The 18,586-nt window shown below is 38.5% G+C and overlaps 3 protein-coding genes across 3 annotated transcripts; all 3 read right to left on the bottom strand.

Moving 5' to 3' along the window:
* Positions 1–1,011: 1,011 nt before the first annotated feature.
* LOC143533442 (non-specific lipid-transfer protein-like) lies at positions 1,012–1,691 on the bottom strand. Its single transcript, XM_077028229.1, has 2 exons — positions 1,275–1,691; positions 1,012–1,119 (listed from the first exon to the last, which is right to left on the bottom strand). Exons 1-2 carry the CDS (start codon positions 1,613–1,615, stop codon positions 1,110–1,112), a joined length of 351 nt encoding a protein of 116 aa, XP_076884344.1. The 5' UTR covers positions 1,616–1,691; the 3' UTR covers positions 1,012–1,109.
* A 9,918-nt stretch (positions 1,692–11,609) lies between these two features.
* LOC143533423 (uncharacterized) lies at positions 11,610–12,161 on the bottom strand. Its single transcript, XM_077028219.1, has one exon. It carries the CDS (start codon positions 12,159–12,161, stop codon positions 11,610–11,612), a length of 552 nt encoding a protein of 183 aa, XP_076884334.1.
* A 141-nt stretch (positions 12,162–12,302) lies between these two features.
* Positions 12,303–14,976, bottom strand: LOC143533422 (uncharacterized). The gene is made up of 3 exons (XM_077028218.1): positions 13,519–14,976; positions 13,265–13,414; positions 12,303–12,953 (listed from the first exon to the last, which is right to left on the bottom strand). The coding sequence occupies exons 1-3, from the start codon at positions 14,974–14,976 to the stop codon at positions 12,303–12,305; spliced, it is 2,259 nt and encodes a 752-aa protein (XP_076884333.1).
* Between the last annotated feature and the right edge of the window lie 3,610 nt (positions 14,977–18,586).

Raw genomic sequence — 18,586 nt, 5'->3', positions numbered from 1 at the left:
AAGGAACACTTAAGATCAGAAAAAAATACAAGTTGATCTTAAGACTTGATCTGTATAAACAACTAAAGAACATACCCTAATTTTACTTTACCAAAAAATAAAATAGATGAATGAGATGCCCAATTGAACTTTAGTCCTCAAAGAATCCAACAGCTCTGCTTAGCAAACCCCCTATTTTCCAAGACTTGCATAATAAGCCCCTCACTTTATCTTGACATGCAATCAACCAACAAAACAAACAACCAACAATTAGCACTAATCATCTCCTTAATATTTAATATTGTTTGCTATTGAATTGAAGTTTGACATATTTCAACACATTTCTTACTTTTGGGTCTTATCTAACATTCAAAAAGCAAGTAAAGTTTCTTAATCTTCAGCAAAAAGCACATTTCTTGCTATTGAATCGATTGCTATAATAATTGCTTATAGGATTGTTTGACCTGTTAATTGCAATAAAGCATACGTTTGCCCTTAGTTGAGTCACACTGGCAGGGACCGTTTGATAACCAGTGCCGTGTGTTAGCGAGCGTGGATGCCTAAGGTTTAACCGGTTAGTCAGTCTGTAGTTGACACAAGATAGTTAATCTGTTAAGTTTGTATGAGATTGCTGTTTGATTGCTTACTTGGATTCCCATGTTTGATTTGCTTTATTTGATTGACTGAATCTTGAGTACTTGTTCGTTTCTTATACAACTAAATTGTTTGCTAGTGTGATTAGCACTTTAATTGAATTACTTCATAAGTTTAGAAATTAATTTCACTTCACACTGATCACATACTCCTGGTGGATACGATACCTGACTTACCCTAGCTGCTTAGGTTAATTAGGTTTTTGCATGACTCAAACGACGGTCATCATTTACCGATTTAGTCTTTGAGATGTAGAGAAATAAAACAAAATTACACAAAAGGGTAGGTTTATAACCAAGTTGGCAAGACAACATAGTTATATAACAAGAACACTATTTGAAGTCAAAAGGCATTACGAAGCAAAGATGCATCACACATGCAGCCATATATGTTATCTTCTAACAAAACAGTGTTCTCTTTATTTTTTATTATAATTTATATGCTTCTTTAAACTTCCAAAAGTATTCCACATATCCTCACTGAACCCTGCAAAAAAATCACAATATGTAACATATTTACAAGTAGAAGTGTTCTGCATATATATAGTGTGTGCACAAAAAGCGTATGAATGTATGCACAAGCCAAATATTATCCAGAGTAAGAGAAATTTAAATACAAAAGCACATATTAATTAAACATACTTGGTACAGTCAGTGCTTGGGCTTATCTTGTAAGGGATGTTGACACCACACTTGCCGGGAAGGCCGGCAGCATTGGCGGCGTTGATGCCGTTGATGGAGCTGTAAGCACTCTTTAAGCAGTTGCAGGCAGCCTGACGATTAGGGGTTGTCTTTGCGGCGTTGTTGAGACTTTTTACCCCATTGCAACATCCTGGTGGCACAACACCACCTTTGGTAAGGTAGCCAATGCATGGTGCTAGGCTGCTGGACACCTGACCACAGCTAAGAGCCTCTGCATAGGGTGCAGCCAACACCATGCAAGTCACCACTGCACATAAAACCATCGTTGCAATCTTTGCCATTTTCAAAGTATTTGTGGTAAATGATATATGGCTTTGTTATGTATGTATGTATGTATGTATGTATGTTTGTAAGTTTGTTTGTGCTAGAATATGCTGTCCAAGGTTACAATTTATAAGAGTGTTTGTCGGTGTGCATCTGCGCATGAACGAATAACCTGAGGAGGGTTGGTTTGGAACTTGTTAGTTGGAAGTTGGTTTAACATTAATTAACCTTGTTCATCTTTGATCTTCACCAAGTGTAAGGTTGAGATATTTGATTTGATCTCCTCATAATAATGGAGTCGGGTTTTATTAGATTGTGAGCAAACTAACTCTGCCAGTGCCGACCATTTTTGACATATTGAAAGCACCGTGCCTAGAAATCAAAGCGTCTACATTAGAGAATGGTAAGCAGCATCTGTTGTTCACATTTACGGTACCTTAATAGGGGCGGATTCAGTGTTGGGTCAGGGGAGCGTAGGCGCCCACTCAAATCTCTAGTTTATGATAAACTTCAAATATATTAAGCACAACTATCCATGTGCCCCATCTTATTATTTTCAGTGCCCAAAACCCAACCTTTTGAGCTAACTTTCCAAACCTAAATTTTATTTTGTTTTGAAAATTAACAATTAAGCTCACATTGCTTAATTGTCTAACCACGTCATAAATTGAATATTTGGAATCTGCAAGTTATACGGGAGCTATAGATGAAAAGGTTTTAAAATATCAGATCAGGTATATGTCGTCCAGATTTTTTTGTGATTTCGGTTTCTTGTTTTATTTTGAAATACGAGATACGCTCAACTATTTACAGTTTTTATTTTGATTTTTGTTGGTTTCGTTTTGATTTAATTGGATTGTTTGTGTTTCTTGAAATTCAAAAGGTGTGAGATTTTTGTTGTCATTTGAGAAACGATGATTTGGATTCTAGATTTTTAAAACATTCTAGCTAATTTAGAGCCTAATATGAATGTTATAACAATTAGACCAAAGTATGCATTTATTCATAGTATCATTTTTAATGATTAATAATTCTACACTATTTAAATGATGAAAAAAAAGCACTCGCAGGTGTTATGAATGAGGCTATAGTTAACCGTTTTCAAAAAATAAAATCACGTAAAGATCAATTTTAATATGTATGTTGTTTATTATGTTTAATGAAATTTGTTGCTTAAATTTATATACATGTTTTATTTCATGTAACTTTGTTACCCGTCCCATTTTTGTTTGACCATATCCATCTTGGGTTGACCCATTTTAGTATGACCAGACCCGTTCTAGGTTAACCTTTTTTGGTACCTACTGACTAAAATTTCTGGATTTGTCACTAGACTTAATACTCATGGGCACATGTATTTTTTTTATTTTGACCAACTTCTTATTAGATCAATTTCTTTTTCACTAGTCCTACCCATTTCTTTTTCTCAATTTGACTCTATTGTAATTAAAATCCGTCAACATTAGGCCAGCAAGCGAGCGAAATGTTCAATGAAAAGTTTAATAAATGAATGAATATGAAGAAAAAATTTTGTTCATTCAATTTAACAAAAAAGACATGAATATACTTTTTGTTCGTTAATTTATTTATATACAATATTCGTTTATGTTTGTTCGTTCTTTTGTGTTACTTTGCTTGTTTATGTTCTTTTGTGTTTGTTTACTTTCGCAAATTGTTTTATATTATAAAAAAATTGTATGATTATATGGTCATGCTCATGTTCAGTTAAAGTTTAATAAACGAACAAGAACACAAATATTCGTGTTTGTTGGGTTTTTTACAGGCCTAGTCAACATCATTAATTAGCTAGATAGCTGATAGCTTCCAACTTCCAAATTATTACAACTAGGTTTTTAGTTTGATACTATACTACATACATAATTTTAAAACTCGACAATTTTCTCATTGGTCACCATTATCGACTCATAATTTTAGCTTAGTGAAAACATCAAAGATCAACTCGAGTGAGAAGTAAATACCACACAGTAACTAATTTAACATAAGTTGAAACATTGCATCAGGAGGTTGTTGAGATTATTTATACTAGTGTTTCCTAACACAAAAAAACATATGATAAATTTCTTTAATTGTATGTGGGCCGTTTTCTGTAACCTTTTAGACAATATAATACGTGTAAAAAGGATTGTGGATGAAAATAAATCAGCCATTAAGACATAAACAACTTAAAAAATACAATAAATTTGATTTACATGAGATTTTCATAATATACGACTCCTTGTTTGATTCCTTTAAAAAGCTATTGGATCTTTTTCTGTGTTTGGGAATCCCCTCCCTTCTTCCTCAGTTATATGAGAGCTGACAACCATCTTAGCCTTGTTTCTACTGAGCTATGCAGAAAACTATATTTGTATTATAAAGAACTTAAAAATATTTTAGAGTCAGTCAACCGTTTCACGAGCATATCACTGACGTATTTTTTAACATATCTAGTAACTAAGATTAAGCAGCATATATTAGGAGTCATTAATGAAGACAGAGGATCACGACTCAAAGATGGCTCAATCTTGTTCATTAAAATCCTTGTAAACGAATGATACAAATATTTTGTAAACCGAATACTCAGGTATTTAATTCCGAAGAAAATTTCAACGTAAATTAATATGATATTTTAAACTGTTTTAAGTAATTATAACTTTTAAAATTACATATGATACATATTTCACATGCAAGCTACATTCAAGTTCTCTCATCTTTTTAAAACGTCAATAACCTTTTTATTTTATATTTAAAAAAATTACACCGTAATAATTGGTGATTTTATGTTTAACTAGTTTCTCTACCCGGTGCGTTACGCCGGGGGCTGCCGGCAAAACCCAAACATGTTGAAATCCAGGCGTTGGTAAAACCCGAGCGTTACGACAGTGATTCGACACGAATGCGGTTAGTACCTGTTGCGTTCGTTACATTATAGACACCATTGGTAAAATTTGAGCGTTAAACCCCAAAAATTTAATTCGTCAAATTAACACAAAATAAAAACATTAACATATAAAGAAAAAAATATTTAAGACGATGTATATTTGGTTGGCAAACCCGAGCGGTGTTAAAACCCAAGCGTTGTCGATCCCGAGCATTGAGGCGGTAACTTCACACGAATTCGGTCGGTTTTGATTACGTACGCTACGTTACCGGAACTAAAAGAAAAGAAAAAAGAATATAAAAATTGAGGTGGACCAACGACCAATTTGGGGAGGGGGGGGGGTTGGTAAACTTGCGCATTGGTAAATCCCGAGCGTTGCCGGTCATGGGCTTTAAATAAAACCGTGAGTTTACGCGAGCTCGGCCAGTTTCTTTCAGGTTTGTTATGGTACTGGGATTAAAACAAAAAAAGTTGATGTCTGGTCGGTTTCCATTACGTTTATTATGGTAACTGAACTAAAAAAAATTCCTGATCAATACGGTGCCGCCAAGTGACCCAATAGGCTACTTGCGACACCAAAGTTCTTTTTTATATATATTAGTAATAGTAATAGTAATAGTAATAGTAATATGAGTGTGTTATTGCTACATAACGTTTTTCAATTTTTTTAACTGTGTTTTTTGTTAATTGTATAATTTCTTTTCCTATAAATAAAATATAAATCACCAACCTACCTAATTAAGTGTTGTGATCTCAGCTGAATTACGTGGGCACCTCTCTAGTATCTGTGTAGTATGTGTGGCTCAAGTTCTTTCTAAGTACGAAAAAAAGTAATATCTTCAAAATTGTCATTTTGAACAAGAAGTAAAATACAAAATAAAAGAATTTTGGTTTAGTCAAAATCACAAGGACCCAATATGAGGTTAACACCTCACTTTAATCGGCAAAGAAAACACCATTCTAGCTACCATTTTGAATAACACAAACAAAAATAATTATAATATAAAAATACTTGGGTTTACACAATCTCCAACCAACATCGAGGACGTACTAACTCAGTTATATGAAAGTCGACAATCACCTTTGCCGGATACTAAGGAGTCGGGGCTCTTGTGTAGATGAAAAGTTGGTAATTGAGCTCTCTCAAACTCATGGTGGAGACGCCTATTGTGTAGTCGAAAAGTTGGTAATCTGACTCTTGGATACATATAAGGTTGCATGTAAGATGATAGTAGATGCCCAGTTGGTTTTTCATGTGTGCCTGCTAGAATGATGCATTCTCTACTAAACTAGCTAAGATGTCAACATTCGGTTGGGTATGTCTTTTAATGTTGCATTTGATTTGGTAAAATATCTTTATCGATCAACTAGACAATTTTAGAGATTTTTTCATAATTTATTTTTATTTCTGTGATCAGATAAGGCAGTTTCTTTAGACCCTTATGATCCTTGTATTCACATGATCAGCCCTTATGCTTTATCAACCAAAGTCCTAGTTTTGGGGCTCATATTTTAGGCCCCCACAAAAAATTTAGGTGCTAGGCTAACATTTAAGTGAGAACTATTTTTTTTTTCTCTTTGAACAACTAATTTCTGTTTTGTAGAATACGTGAACTCAAAACTTCTTAAATTCTTGATGTTTAAACTTTAAAGGCTTTGTTTACCATCAATCTCATTAGTAAGTGAGATAACTACGTTGTTACATGATGTTAATAGTTTATCCTTAAATAAATTGCCCTAAACAACATTCATATTTATAGTTTTTTAATAGGTTATTTTACATATTTATGTTTTTTATTTTAGAGGAAATAATTTAGCAAACATTCCGGTGGTAATCATTTATAATACCACAAATTTTATGTTTGTTTAATGAACAAAAGAGTCCAAATTTTGTGAGTCTGACTTTCTATCTGTCTTCGTCGCCTTACAATACATGTCGTTATCCAATATTGATCTGTATTTCGACTTATGAGAATTTTTGGCAAAATATTAATTATTTTTCACCAAAAGGGTCCTAATTTTAGAATTCGCTTTACGCCACCTAATCGTTGGGCAGGCCCAATGTGTTCATATTCCTAGTTTTTAACTTCATTGGTGATTAAATCATTAATTACGAACGTGTGATATAAAAGGAAAAGATTACGTAAAATGAAAGGTTTATAGATAAGATGGAGACACATATAGTTATATAACAAGAACACCATTTAAAGCCGTGGGCATCACAAAGCAAAGAGACACACACAGTCATATGTCTTCTTTAAGCTAAAACAGCGCTCGTTAATTATGTTTATTGTGATTAATATATATGCCTCTATAAGCTCCAACCCTTTTTCCATGCATGATAATCCCATCCTCACTGCACCCTGCAAACACCAAATGCCAGATCACATATTAATTTCAATATATTTGGAGCCGGTAAAATGAATATAATTATAAAAGCACATATTATATGAACATACTTGGAGCAATCAGTGCTTGGGCTGATCTTGTAAGGGATGCTGACACCACACTTTCCGGAAGGCCAGCAGCATTGGCGGCGTTGATGCCGTTGATGGAGCCCTAAGCACTCTTTAAGCAGTTGCAGGCAGCCTGACGATCAGGGGTTGTCTTTGCAGCGCTATTGAGTGATTTTACCCCATTGCAACATCCCGGAGGCACAACACCACCTTTGGTTAGGTAGCCAATGGCTGCTGGACACCTGACCACAGCTAAGAGCCTCTGCATAGGGTGCAGCCACCACCATACAAGTCACCACCGCACATAAAACCATCATTGCAGTCTTTGCCATTTTCAAAGTATTTGTGGGAAATGATATATGGCTTTGTTATTTATGTATGTTTGTAAGTTTGCTTGTGCTAGAATATGCTGTCCAAGGTTAAGATTTATCGGAGTGTTTGTCGGATCTGCGCATGAACGAATAACCTGAGGAGGGTTGGTTTGGAACTTGTTAGTTGGAAGTTGTGGTGTGGGCGAGCCAGGTGGCTGAATTCATCCCTCAATTCATCCGCTAGTTAGCCACAACGAACAAGCTTATATAACGCTCTTTATTTTTTTTAACGGCTATAATGCTCTAGTAACTAAGTGATGATAAGAAATGGGTCAACGTACTGTCAAATTACAACGGGGCAACGGGCTGGCAAAAAATGAACCACGTAATAACACATTAAATCATAACAACAACAAAAAAAAAAACTTTATTATTAATTAATAATAATAAAAAAACAGCCAACCCACAAGAATATAAATGTTTTAACCGCATGTATACTTGAAGTGCCAAGTCATTTTGCTACCATATAACTTTGTTTGATTTACGATCAATGAAAAATAAAAGAATATATATGATATGATTTTTTTTGAAACTGGTCCAGGATACTTAAAATTTCGAAGACAACCCAACATGTCCTTACACGCTATAAGGGTGGTCGGAGTGGGGACAGGAGGGTGCGGTACCGTGCAATAAGAGCGGGAAGAATGTCCTGTCCCATTTGGTACCGATGAAGACATGTCATAGCGGCATGTTGTCGTACCCGACCCATCCCCTTTTTCTTCCTTTTTCTGTTTTTCTTTTTGTTTAGTTTATTTAATAAACATATCTGGTGGGAGCATGATGGTGATAGTGTTGTGATGATGGAATGGTGTCTGCGGTGACAGCAACTCTTGGATGAGGAAGATGAAAGACTAAAGTTTTTTTTGTTTTTTGTTTTTTTTTTCTATTTTAAGGTTTTATTTGGGCTGGGTTGAGTAATAATTAAAGCTCAATAAAATTTTTCTAGATGTTTTAAATTTTAAAATACAGAGTTAATTATAATTGTGGTTCATGTGATGAAACTCAAAACGTCCGTTTCAACCTCATGGTAACATTTTAGCAGATGTGGGCTCTGTGATGGTCATTTTTTTTCACTTTTGGTTTTCCGTTAGTTTGACCAGTGAAAGAAAGACAAAATCGTCTTTTCATGTGTAAACATAAACATAATAATAGTGGTGGTGGAGGTTGCGGTAGTGGTAGTGGTAGTGGTAGTAGTACCTCGTTCCTTCATTCCTTTGTTTTTAAATTTGTTCGGTGTACAGCAGTTGTCTTCTTCAGATCCCTTCATCACAGATCCAGCACTCACTAAATCCACGCTGATCTATCATCTCCATCGTCCAATTCAATGGCCACGATGTCGGAATCAGTGGCGGTGGTGGGGATGAATCTTTGACGGTTTTGGTTTTAATTCATCTTTCTTGGGTTTCATTGTTCTTAGATTCTTTGGAATGATCTCTAGAGCTGATTTAAACAAGAAAGTTCTTGGAATCTTTCGAATGAGTTCATTTCACTTGGATTCTTGGGCTTCACTCCCTTATGGCTCACCTGTCACATACCACCGACCACTGCCACCACTCGATATCTATTTCGCCGTCTCTCTCGATTTGATATAATCGATTTTGAAGTTGATTTTGGTCAATTTGATTTATGGTTTGGCTTTCGATTTCCTTTTTCATCACACAATTAGTTATTATTTTATTATTATTCTCTTCAATTTCTTCACTAGTTGTTGTTGTTATTATTATTATTGTTGCCAAGAATTCAGATGGGAAAACGGGTTTTTGTTTCCTGAGTTGTGAAGAAAGAAGAAGAAGAAGAAGAAGAAGAAGAAGAAGAAGAAGATAATAGGGTTGCAAAGTGTAAAGTGCAGGGTTCTTCATTATAATCGATCAGGGGTAACATAGTAATTGCACCTTCAATAAGGATTGTGTACACTACAATATCATAATTTAATTTGCTATCACCCACCAACGAAACAATGAGAGCGCCTCTTCTACTTGATGGTTGTTACAAAGGCCGTCTAAAATTATTCCATAAGTAAATTCATTTGGAATTTGGCTTTGTGATCGCATCTCATCAAAGAGTTTGCGTGCATCTCCACATCGACCGACCCGAAACAATCCTTGTAACATGGTGCTATAAGTGACAATATCAGGTTTCAAACCTTTTATTGTCATCTCATGAAACATATTCATGGCCTCTTCTATTTTCAAATTCTTGCAATACCCATTCAACAAGCTGCTATAAGTAACAACATCAGGGACGAGACCTTTAAAAGTAAGTGAATCAATAACTGTCTTGGCTATGCTTATTTCACCACGTAGACAGTAACCATCTACAAGTGTATTTTATGTGACAATTATCAACTTTTTTGTGTGACAAGAATTTGTTAGATATGCAGATTCGGAAACAGTGCAATATAGTGGATTCACCTTAATGATTTGAACTGAGTTGGGAGCTGGCTTAGCTACAAGACACATGCATTCTGCAAGGTATATATATAAATAGAGTTTTAACTGTGCTTTTTAATTTTGATCTATATAAATCGATCTGAAATTTAGACCTTTACCATATAAAGGTCATTTGACAAGAATGATTTTGAAAATTGTTCGGTTTTGGTTTCTTATCTTGAATTGTAGTGTCTTAATTATGTACTACTGGATCTGGCTCTTAATTCTTATCATATAACATTTTTGTTTTTTTTATAATATTTGAGTGAAAGGCAAATATGTTTAATTATTCGGTTAAGTCGGTTAGTTGTTTGGTATGGTTAACTCGGCTAAGTTGGTTAGTTGTTCGTTTCGTTTAATTCTGTTACGGTTCGATTAAATAAGTTATTTTGGTTAGCAGATCGATTCGGTTAATTTGGTTATTCGTTTAATTCGGTTAAGGAACAGTTTCTGGCGGTGTGATTTATGTTACGGTTTAATCGGTTTTGAAAATACTTTGAGAGTGACGCATAGCCTCGGAGTTGTGTGTGCTTTTGAATAATATCAAATCATTATATAATATTTAAGCTACGACAGTTTATCATTAAAACTGTGTTATCATTAAATATATAACTATTTTTTCTAATGCTCGTATAAAATTTAGACATGGCCGGGCGCCACCACTCATTATTTACTTTCATAAAACAAAGTGGCGTGCTAATTTTTAAGTGCATGTAATTCTCACCACCTCAAGGTTTTAAGATTAAGGTAATACTCGCTATGACTTATCGAATTTTCAGCTTCACTTTCCCCCCCTCAAGATGAGAACCCACAAGGTTTATGACTATTAGGTAAATTAATAATAATCAGGGAAACCTTTCTAGGCTAGTTGGACCGACGCATCCCAAATTAAGTACGCTTTCTATTTTTTATATCTCATATATATTAGTATTTTTAAAAACCAATCCCCAATTTTTCTATCATTTTCCATTTTGTCACAAAATATTTAATTCAAGGGACATTTTTTTTAAATTTATTTTATTTTATTTTATTTTATTTTTGTTTTTTTAGATTAATATATACTTTTTTATATATAAATATATACTTTTTTTTATTTTTTTATTTAAACTACCTAAATAACGTCAGTTTCCCATCCCTACACTTACATTTCACATTGTCTTCAATGTGAGACAGGAAAAAGACCAAAATAAAGCAGAAATAAAATAAAATAAAGCAAAGCATAAAGAACATTGAACAGACTCCCCTGGTAATAAGGCAATGATCTTCATAAGTCAAGTTCCGATAAAGCGACCGTATAGCATTTCATTCGCGGCCGTAGCTTTTGGGTACTCTCCTAAAATCAATAAGCTCAGAATGCCCCCGTCCGAATGGAGATTGAGTACGAATGTTAGCATCCAAACCTGCAAAATAAAACTCAAAGCACCCAAAGCAGACATCAAACAGACTCTAAAACTTAAAACTGACTCAAAATACAAAAATAAAAGAAAACAAATAAGAACATATACAAACTCTACACTCGGCATTACCCGAGTCCTATCCCTATCAAGTAGTCAGCCTAGGGATGTCGAGGCGAAACGCGTCCTCCTCAACCGAATCAACCGGCCCACCAATATAATGCTTTAACCTATGGCCGTTCACCTTCCACGAGCTCCCATCAACATCTCGAACTTCAACAGCACCATGCGGGAACACCTCCTTGACCGTATATGGTCCTCCCTATCTCGATCTAAGTTTACCTGGAAATAACTTCAGACGGGAATTATAAACCAACACTCGATCCCCACACTTAAACTCTTTCAACTTCTTCAACTTCCGATCGTGTAACGCCTTCATACGCTCCTTATAACTCCACGATCTCGCGTACGCATCATCTCTCAACTCCTCAACCTCATGAATTGGAGATACCGGTTTTTCACAGCCTGGGTTAGGTCAAGATTAACGGATCTCAACGCCCAATACGCTCTATGCTCTAACTCAACCGGTAGATGACACGCCTTTCCGTAAACCATCCTAAAGGGTGTGGTCCTAATAGGCGTTTTAAACGCTGTGCGGAAAGCCCAAAGCGCATCATCTAACTTATCAGACCAGTCCTTTCGGTTCTTGCCGACAGTTTTCTCCAAAATTCGCTTCACGCCTCGGTTTGCGTTCTCCACTTGCCCACTCGTCTGTGGGTGATAGGCGGTGGATAACCGGTGGGTGACCCCATACCGTGCCAACGTCTTCTCCATCTGGGCATTGCAAAAATGTGTGCCCCTATCACTTATCAAGGCCTTGGGAGTACCAAACCGACTGAACAACCTCTTCAAGAATCCCACAACAACTCGGGCGTCATTAGTGGGAAAGGCTTGAGCCTCAACCCACTTGGAAACGTAGTTGATAGCCACGAGAATGTATCGGTTCCCTAGAGAAGAAGGGAACAGACCCATGAAATCAATGCCCTAAACATCGAAAACCTCACAAACCTGAATAGGGTTTTGGGGCATCTCATAACGGGCTAAGATGTTACCAGTGCGCTGACATGCATCACACTGCCTGACAAACTCGTGTGAGTCTTTGAAAATCGATGGCTAATAAAAGCCAGAATCTAGAACTTTCCTAGCGGTGGAAGACGGACCATGGTGGCCTCCAGTCAAACCCTCATGACAATGTCTAAGAATCTCACGGCCCTCTTCCCTACTCACACACCTCCTCAACACTCGATCGGCGCCTACACGAAACAAATACGGTGCATCCCATATGTAGTTGCTAGCATCTGGGAAAAACTTCCTCCTCTGCTGATAACTCATGCCCTTGACCACCACTCCTTCGGCCAGATAATTCGCAATGTCGGAGAACCATGGTAAACCCTCATCTTCAGCACTCACGTACAAAACTGGCTCGCTCTCATATCTCACTCTTACCATCATCAACGACTCGTGGGGAAACCTATCCCCGATGGTGTCCTCTCTAATATCCGCTCTCTTCGGATCCTCCAAACGTGACAAGTGATCCGCAGCAACATTCTCCGCTCCCTTTTTATCTCTAATCTCAATATCGAACTCGGAAAGCAAGAGCATCCATCGTATCAGACGAGGCTTGGCATCTTTCTTGGCGAAAAGGTATCGTAATGTCGCATGATCAGTATAAACGATGGTTTTAGACAGCACAAGATAAGAACGGAATTTGTCGAACGCGAAGACCATTGCTAGAAGCTCCTTCTCGGTAGTCGTGTAATTCTCCTGAGCATCATTGAGGGTCTTACTCGTGTAATAGATAGGATGGAAGTGCTTGTCCTTCCGCTATCCTAGAACAGCACCGACTGCAAAATCACTAGCGTCGCACATAAGCTCGAAGGGTAAGCTCTAGTCGGGTACTACTAAGATAGGGGCATTAACCAGCTGCCCCTTGAGAAACTCAAACGCCTTCAAACAATCAACATCAAAGTCGAATGTAATGTCTTCTCTAGAAGGCGAGTCATGGGCCGGGTGATCTTAGAAAAATCTCTGATGAACCTACGATAAAAACCCGCATGCCCGAGAAAACTACGAACGAATTTCACACTAGTCGGTGGAGGTCTACTGATGGTGTCGATCTTAGCTCTGTCTACCTCAATACCATCTCGCGAAATCTTGTGCCCGAGCACAATGCCTTTAGTCACCATGAAGTGGCACTTCTCCCAGTTCAGCATCGCTTCATCATCCTCTCAAGATTAGAAAGACATTGATCAAAAGAGTCCCCATATACCGAAAAATCATCCATGAAAACCTCCATGGAACTCTCGATCATATCCTGGAATATCGCTACCATGCAACGCTGGAAAGTAGCCAGAGCATTACATAACCCGAAAGGCATACGTTTATACGCGAAGGTACCGTATGGGCATGTAAAGGTGGTCTTTTCCTGATCTACATGTGCGACCGGGATCTGGAAATAACCTGAAAATCCATCAAGAAAACAGTAGAACTGTCGTCCCGACAGACGCTCCATCATCTGATCAATGAACGGAAGAGGAAAGTGATCTTTCCTAGTAGCGTCGTTAAGCCTCCTGTAGTCAATGCAAACCCGCCAACCTGTGACTGTGCTAGTCGGAATAAGCTCGTTACGTTCGTTAGTGGCAACTGTCATCCCTCCCTTCTTAGGGACGACCTGAACAGGACTCACCCATGAAGAATAGGAGATGGGATAGATCAGGCCAGCGTCGAGGAGTTTGATAACCTCCTTCTTGACCGCCTCCGACATGTTAGGGTTGAGCCTCCTTTGAGATTGGATTACAGGCTTGTACTCATCCTCCATGAGTATCCTGTGCGTGCAAAAGTTCGGGCTGATGCCCTGAATGTCCATGAGTTTCCACGCAATAGCCTTTTTGTGTGCCTTGAGCACATCAACCAACCTCGACTTCTCATCATCCGTCAACCTAGAAGAAATGATGGCGGGTAAATCGGCCTCACCATCCAAGAAAGCATACTCCAAATGAGGAGGTAGCTCTTTAAGCTCAAGGGACGGTGGTGCCTCAATCGATAGTCTCTCCTTCGGTCCCTCGGTGTTATCGACAATTGTGAACACCTCGGGGTATTCAGGAGGTGAGCTAACAAGAATGCTCAGGTCATGCTCCGGGGGAACATCGACCTCGTCCTCCTGATTAAGCAAATCTGCTCCAGAGATGTAGTTAAGACAGCGCTCGAACTGAGATATAAACGTGTCAAGAAAGTAAACAGAATCATCTTGACTACTGGAGTTCCTCATCGATTTGACAACATCGAAGGGGACGTTCTCCTCCCCTACACGAAGTGTAATTTTGCCGTCGAAGACGTCAATAAGCGCTTTAGCAGTACGCAGGAAGGGTCGTCCCAAAATGAGTGGGACCTGATCGTCAGCCTCCATGTCAAGAATAACAAAATCCACGGGGAAAACGAATTTATCAACTTTAACGGGTACGTTTTCCACGATTCCCCGCGGATATTTGTCCGAACGGTCAGCCAAGGATAAACTCATGCGCGTCGGAACCGGCTCGCTAAGGTCTAGCTTTTTATAAAGAGAATATGGCCTCATATTTATGCTAGCACCTAAATCGGCCAATGCGTAGCTCTCAGTCGAGCTGCCAAACAAGCACGGGATCGTGAAGTGTCCCAGGTCTACTAGTTTCTCCGGCAGCTTGTTCTGGACTACCGCAGAGTATCCTTCATTTAGACAAACCATCGAAAGCCCCTCAAGTTTCTTTTTGTTCGAAAGAAGATCTTTTAAGAATTTAGCATATTTGGGCATATGCTGGAGTGCTTCGACAAACGGAAGATTGATTTTCAACTGTTTAAACATGTCCAAGAAATGTCCATATTCCTCCACATTGCAGAAGACGAGCAGGATACGGAACTTGAGTAAGATCGACTTCGGGACTCTTCTTCTCTTCGATCTTCTTCTTAGCAACCTTCTCCACAGGAGACTCGCCGTTTGACGCGGTACTTGCTGAGGCTCGCCTCTCGTGCGTCCTTGCAGGAGCCTCCGTCTCTATCTCCTCGTCCACCGGCTCCTCATCATCTGCCGGCGGCTGCTCTCTATCGCCTCCTCTACCACTGCGGGTGGTCACCGCCTTCAACTGTGCCTTCGGGTTATGCTCGGTGCTTCCCTGAAACGTTCCGACCTGCTTATTAGGTAGCATATGCTTCATCATCTCATCCACCTTTCGAGACATATCCAAAATTGACGACTGCTGGTTCTTCAATAAGGTGTTGTGCTCAGCCAGTCTATGCTATGTGTTATTGTCTCTATCAATTAGTTGGGAAAGCATGGTAGATTGCTTAGTTAGAAACTCCTTAAGATCCGGATCCATACCGTTGCTCTTCCCTGCACTCGAACTCCCTGCCACCTCTGTATCTTTAGCCTGACTTTGCTCCTGCCTCGGCTGAAAGCCCTGAGCATTACCTCCCGACCTCCAACCATAGTTTGAGCTATTCCTCCATCCGGGGTTCCCGTAGGCATTCGGTCCTCTATTCTGATTTCCCAAGTAGTCCACCTGCTCCTGCTAATCGACCGGACAATCAACTGTGTCTTGCCCTCCTCGGCAGATCTCGCACCTATTAACTTAATTTCCCTCTGAATTGCCTTTAAGGCAGCCGTGATGCCAGTATCATTCGAAACTTGATGGACGCCTCGAGCGGAAGAAGTGGTGGTCTTAGAAGTACCTCGGGCGGACGGCCCCTGCTGCTCGGCTAGGGCGAAGCTCTCAAACATCGACTCGCACTCATCTATATCCAGCTTCTCTAACATGTCCCCTCCAGTTGACGTGTTGAATCTCTGTTGCATCTCAAAGGTCAGCCCGTTATAGAATTTCTCGACTACGGCCCATTCGGACAGACCATGCTGGGGGCACCTACTAAGCATATTATGGAACCTTTCCCAAGCCAAAGGGTACGACTCGTCAGGGTCCATGCGGAAGGAGTAGATCTGATCACGAAGTCGCGAGGCTTTAGATGGCGGAAAATAATTCTTTAGAAATCTATCTTGAAGTTCGTCCCAGATAGTGATGGACCCAGGGGGAAGGTTTTCCAACCATGATGAAGCTCGACCCTCAAGAGAAAATGAAAAAAGATGAAGGTAAATAGAAGCACGAGTGACGTTGGCGATATGAAAAGTGTCGCAGATGCGAGTGAATTTGTTTAGATGGCCCGGCGCGTCCTCGTCTTCAAGTCCATGAAATGGGGAGGAATTAGTAATAGAATTCAGAACATTGGGCGAAATATGCCAGTTATTAGCATCAGGCATCGCTGGACGTGTGATAGCAGACCGTCTCCCCATAACTCCCTCATTCGCTCTCGAGTGAACCGTACGCCTAGGGGGAATAGCGCCCCATATCTAAAGTGGAATCTGGAACGTGTACCTTCCTTTCGCGTAGATCACGTGTAATCTCCCGAAGCTCCCTGCGGCCCTCACGAAAATCTCTCTCGGATTCGTCAAAAACTATGAACTCTGGTGGTCCTAGAGAACGGGTACGTCGCATACGCTGAAAAACAAATAAAATAGTGAGGACCTAAGCTTATCCCTACAGCACACGAAGCACATATAGCAATTAAGAGCAATTAAGTAATAAAATAAAATCTAATTAATTACGCTAAAACTAAAAACAAAGAAAAAGCAAATAGAATCTAATTCGCCAATTACCAAGTGTCCCCGGCAACGGCGCCAAAAACATGATGCGCTTAAAGTGGTATATAAAAATATTGCAATTAATAACCTAGCACAACGAGTAATAAAAACAAAAAATACCCTAAACCAAACCACTAGCAAAGGCAAGTGAACCTATCGGGTGTAGAATAGCTATGGGAAGTCCGGGAATATCGAACCCTAGAGACACTTATTGAGTTAACGAACTTAGATTCTAAAAGTTAATTAAATTAATATTAAGTAAAAGATTCTTTTTGGATTTTTATTTATTTTAATATAAAACTAATTATTATTTAGACTAATTAATTAATCTAAAGTAAACTAATAAATTAAACTTAAAACTCTAAGACTTAAATGAAGACAATATAAGAAAGGTATTACCTAGGCTTGAAATCCTATTTGTGAATCTTGGATGCTTATCGGCTATGGAAACTGTGATGGATCCGGGATCTAAAGATACGACGCCCTAGACATCCTAGTGGATCCCTGATCATTCTCTGGGTGTCACCTAAAAGGAAAACCTAAGGAGCGTATGACGCAAACCGGTTGGTTGGATTACCTCTCAGTCTCTCCAACAATATTAAAGTATTCTAATGACTAGATCACCTCTCAGTCTCACTAATCACAATACATCCGGTAGTGTAAGGGACGTAAGGAGTAACCTAAAGATGCTCAAAAAGACTTAGGATATCAAAAATCAAAAGACAAATAAGGGGGAAATTCACTCTCGTGTAATCTATGCCCAAACCACCTAATGACTAAGACAACCCCAACTATCTATTACCTATCAGTCTCAAGATAAGTAGAACACTTAAAATCTCTAAACCCTCAAACAATAGTTCCTATGGATTATGTCGACTATAAAACATAAACTAGTTACGAACACACAGTAGGTAACCTAATATGCGTCTACACATGAAAGACATTAACAAAGACACATATGGAACAATTCAATAAAAGTAAATTAATATTAAGCATGCATATTCATCTTAAAAACATCAAAAAGTCTATTACAATAATATTCGTCCAACACTAATAACCCAATACCGACAAGCAAACCAAAACTCAACAAATATTCATTCAAAACCTAGGCAACTAATAAGGTTCTAGCCAATAATCATGCTCAAAACAATAAAATAAATAAGTTCAACACCAAAGTTCATAATAAAAATAATGAAGGTAAACGAAGAGAACCGTGTTTAGATGAGTAAGTGTAAACCCGAACACCACCAAAATATAATTCTTGCGAATGTCTTGGAACCAACAAAAAATAATATGTGATGCTCTTTGTCTTCTTGTGCTTGCGGCTACTGTTCCAAGTCCAACCACACTCCACGAATTTCAAGAGAAAATACAAAGTAGAGGACTCCTTTTTTGCTTTCTTCCTTCTGTGTCACGAAAAATAAAATAATAATACCAAGAGGCGGCGGCTTCTGCTTTCTTCCTTCCGGGATCTAAAGATACGACGCCCTAGACATCCTAGTGGATCCCTGATCATTCTCTGGGTGTCACCTAAAAGGAAAACCTAAGGAGCGTATGACGCAAACCGGTTGGTTGGATTACCTCTCAGTCTCTCCAACAATATTAAAGTATTCTAATGACTAGATCACCTCTCAGTCTCACTAATCACAATACATCCGGTAGTGTAAGGGACGTAAGAAGTAACCTAAAGATGCTCAAAAAGACTTAGGATAGCAAAAATCAAAAAACAAATAAG

This window comes from Bidens hawaiensis, unplaced genomic scaffold, assembly GCF_021521415.1.
Source record: "Bidens hawaiensis isolate Kalapana, Puna unplaced genomic scaffold, B.hawaiensis_p1.1 tig00009693_1, whole genome shotgun sequence".
Classification (NCBI taxonomy): domain Eukaryota; kingdom Viridiplantae; phylum Streptophyta; class Magnoliopsida; order Asterales; family Asteraceae; genus Bidens; species Bidens hawaiensis.
This window is presented reverse-complemented; position numbering and strand designations above follow the sequence as displayed.

Excerpts from the sequence above, each read along its gene's own strand:
- LOC143533423 (XM_077028219.1), bottom strand. The coding sequence starts at position 12,161 with ATGGGTCTGTTCCCTTCTTCTCTAGGGAACCGATACATTCTCGTGGCT.
- LOC143533422 (XM_077028218.1), bottom strand. The coding sequence starts at position 14,976 with ATGCCCAAATATGCTAAATTCTTAAAAGATCTTCTTTCGAACAAAAAG. Across the intron at positions 13,415-13,518 it reads CTACTTTCCAGCGTTGCATG|GATGATGAAGCGATGCTGAA; the intron begins GTAGCGATATTC and ends TAATCTTGAGAG. Across the intron at positions 12,954-13,264 it reads CACCGACTAGTGTGAAATTC|GAGAATTACACGACTACCGA; the intron begins GTTCGTAGTTTT and ends AATGATGCTCAG.
- LOC143533442 (XM_077028229.1), bottom strand. The coding sequence starts at position 1,615 with ATGGCAAAGATTGCAACGATGGTTTTATGTGCAGTGGTGACTTGCATG.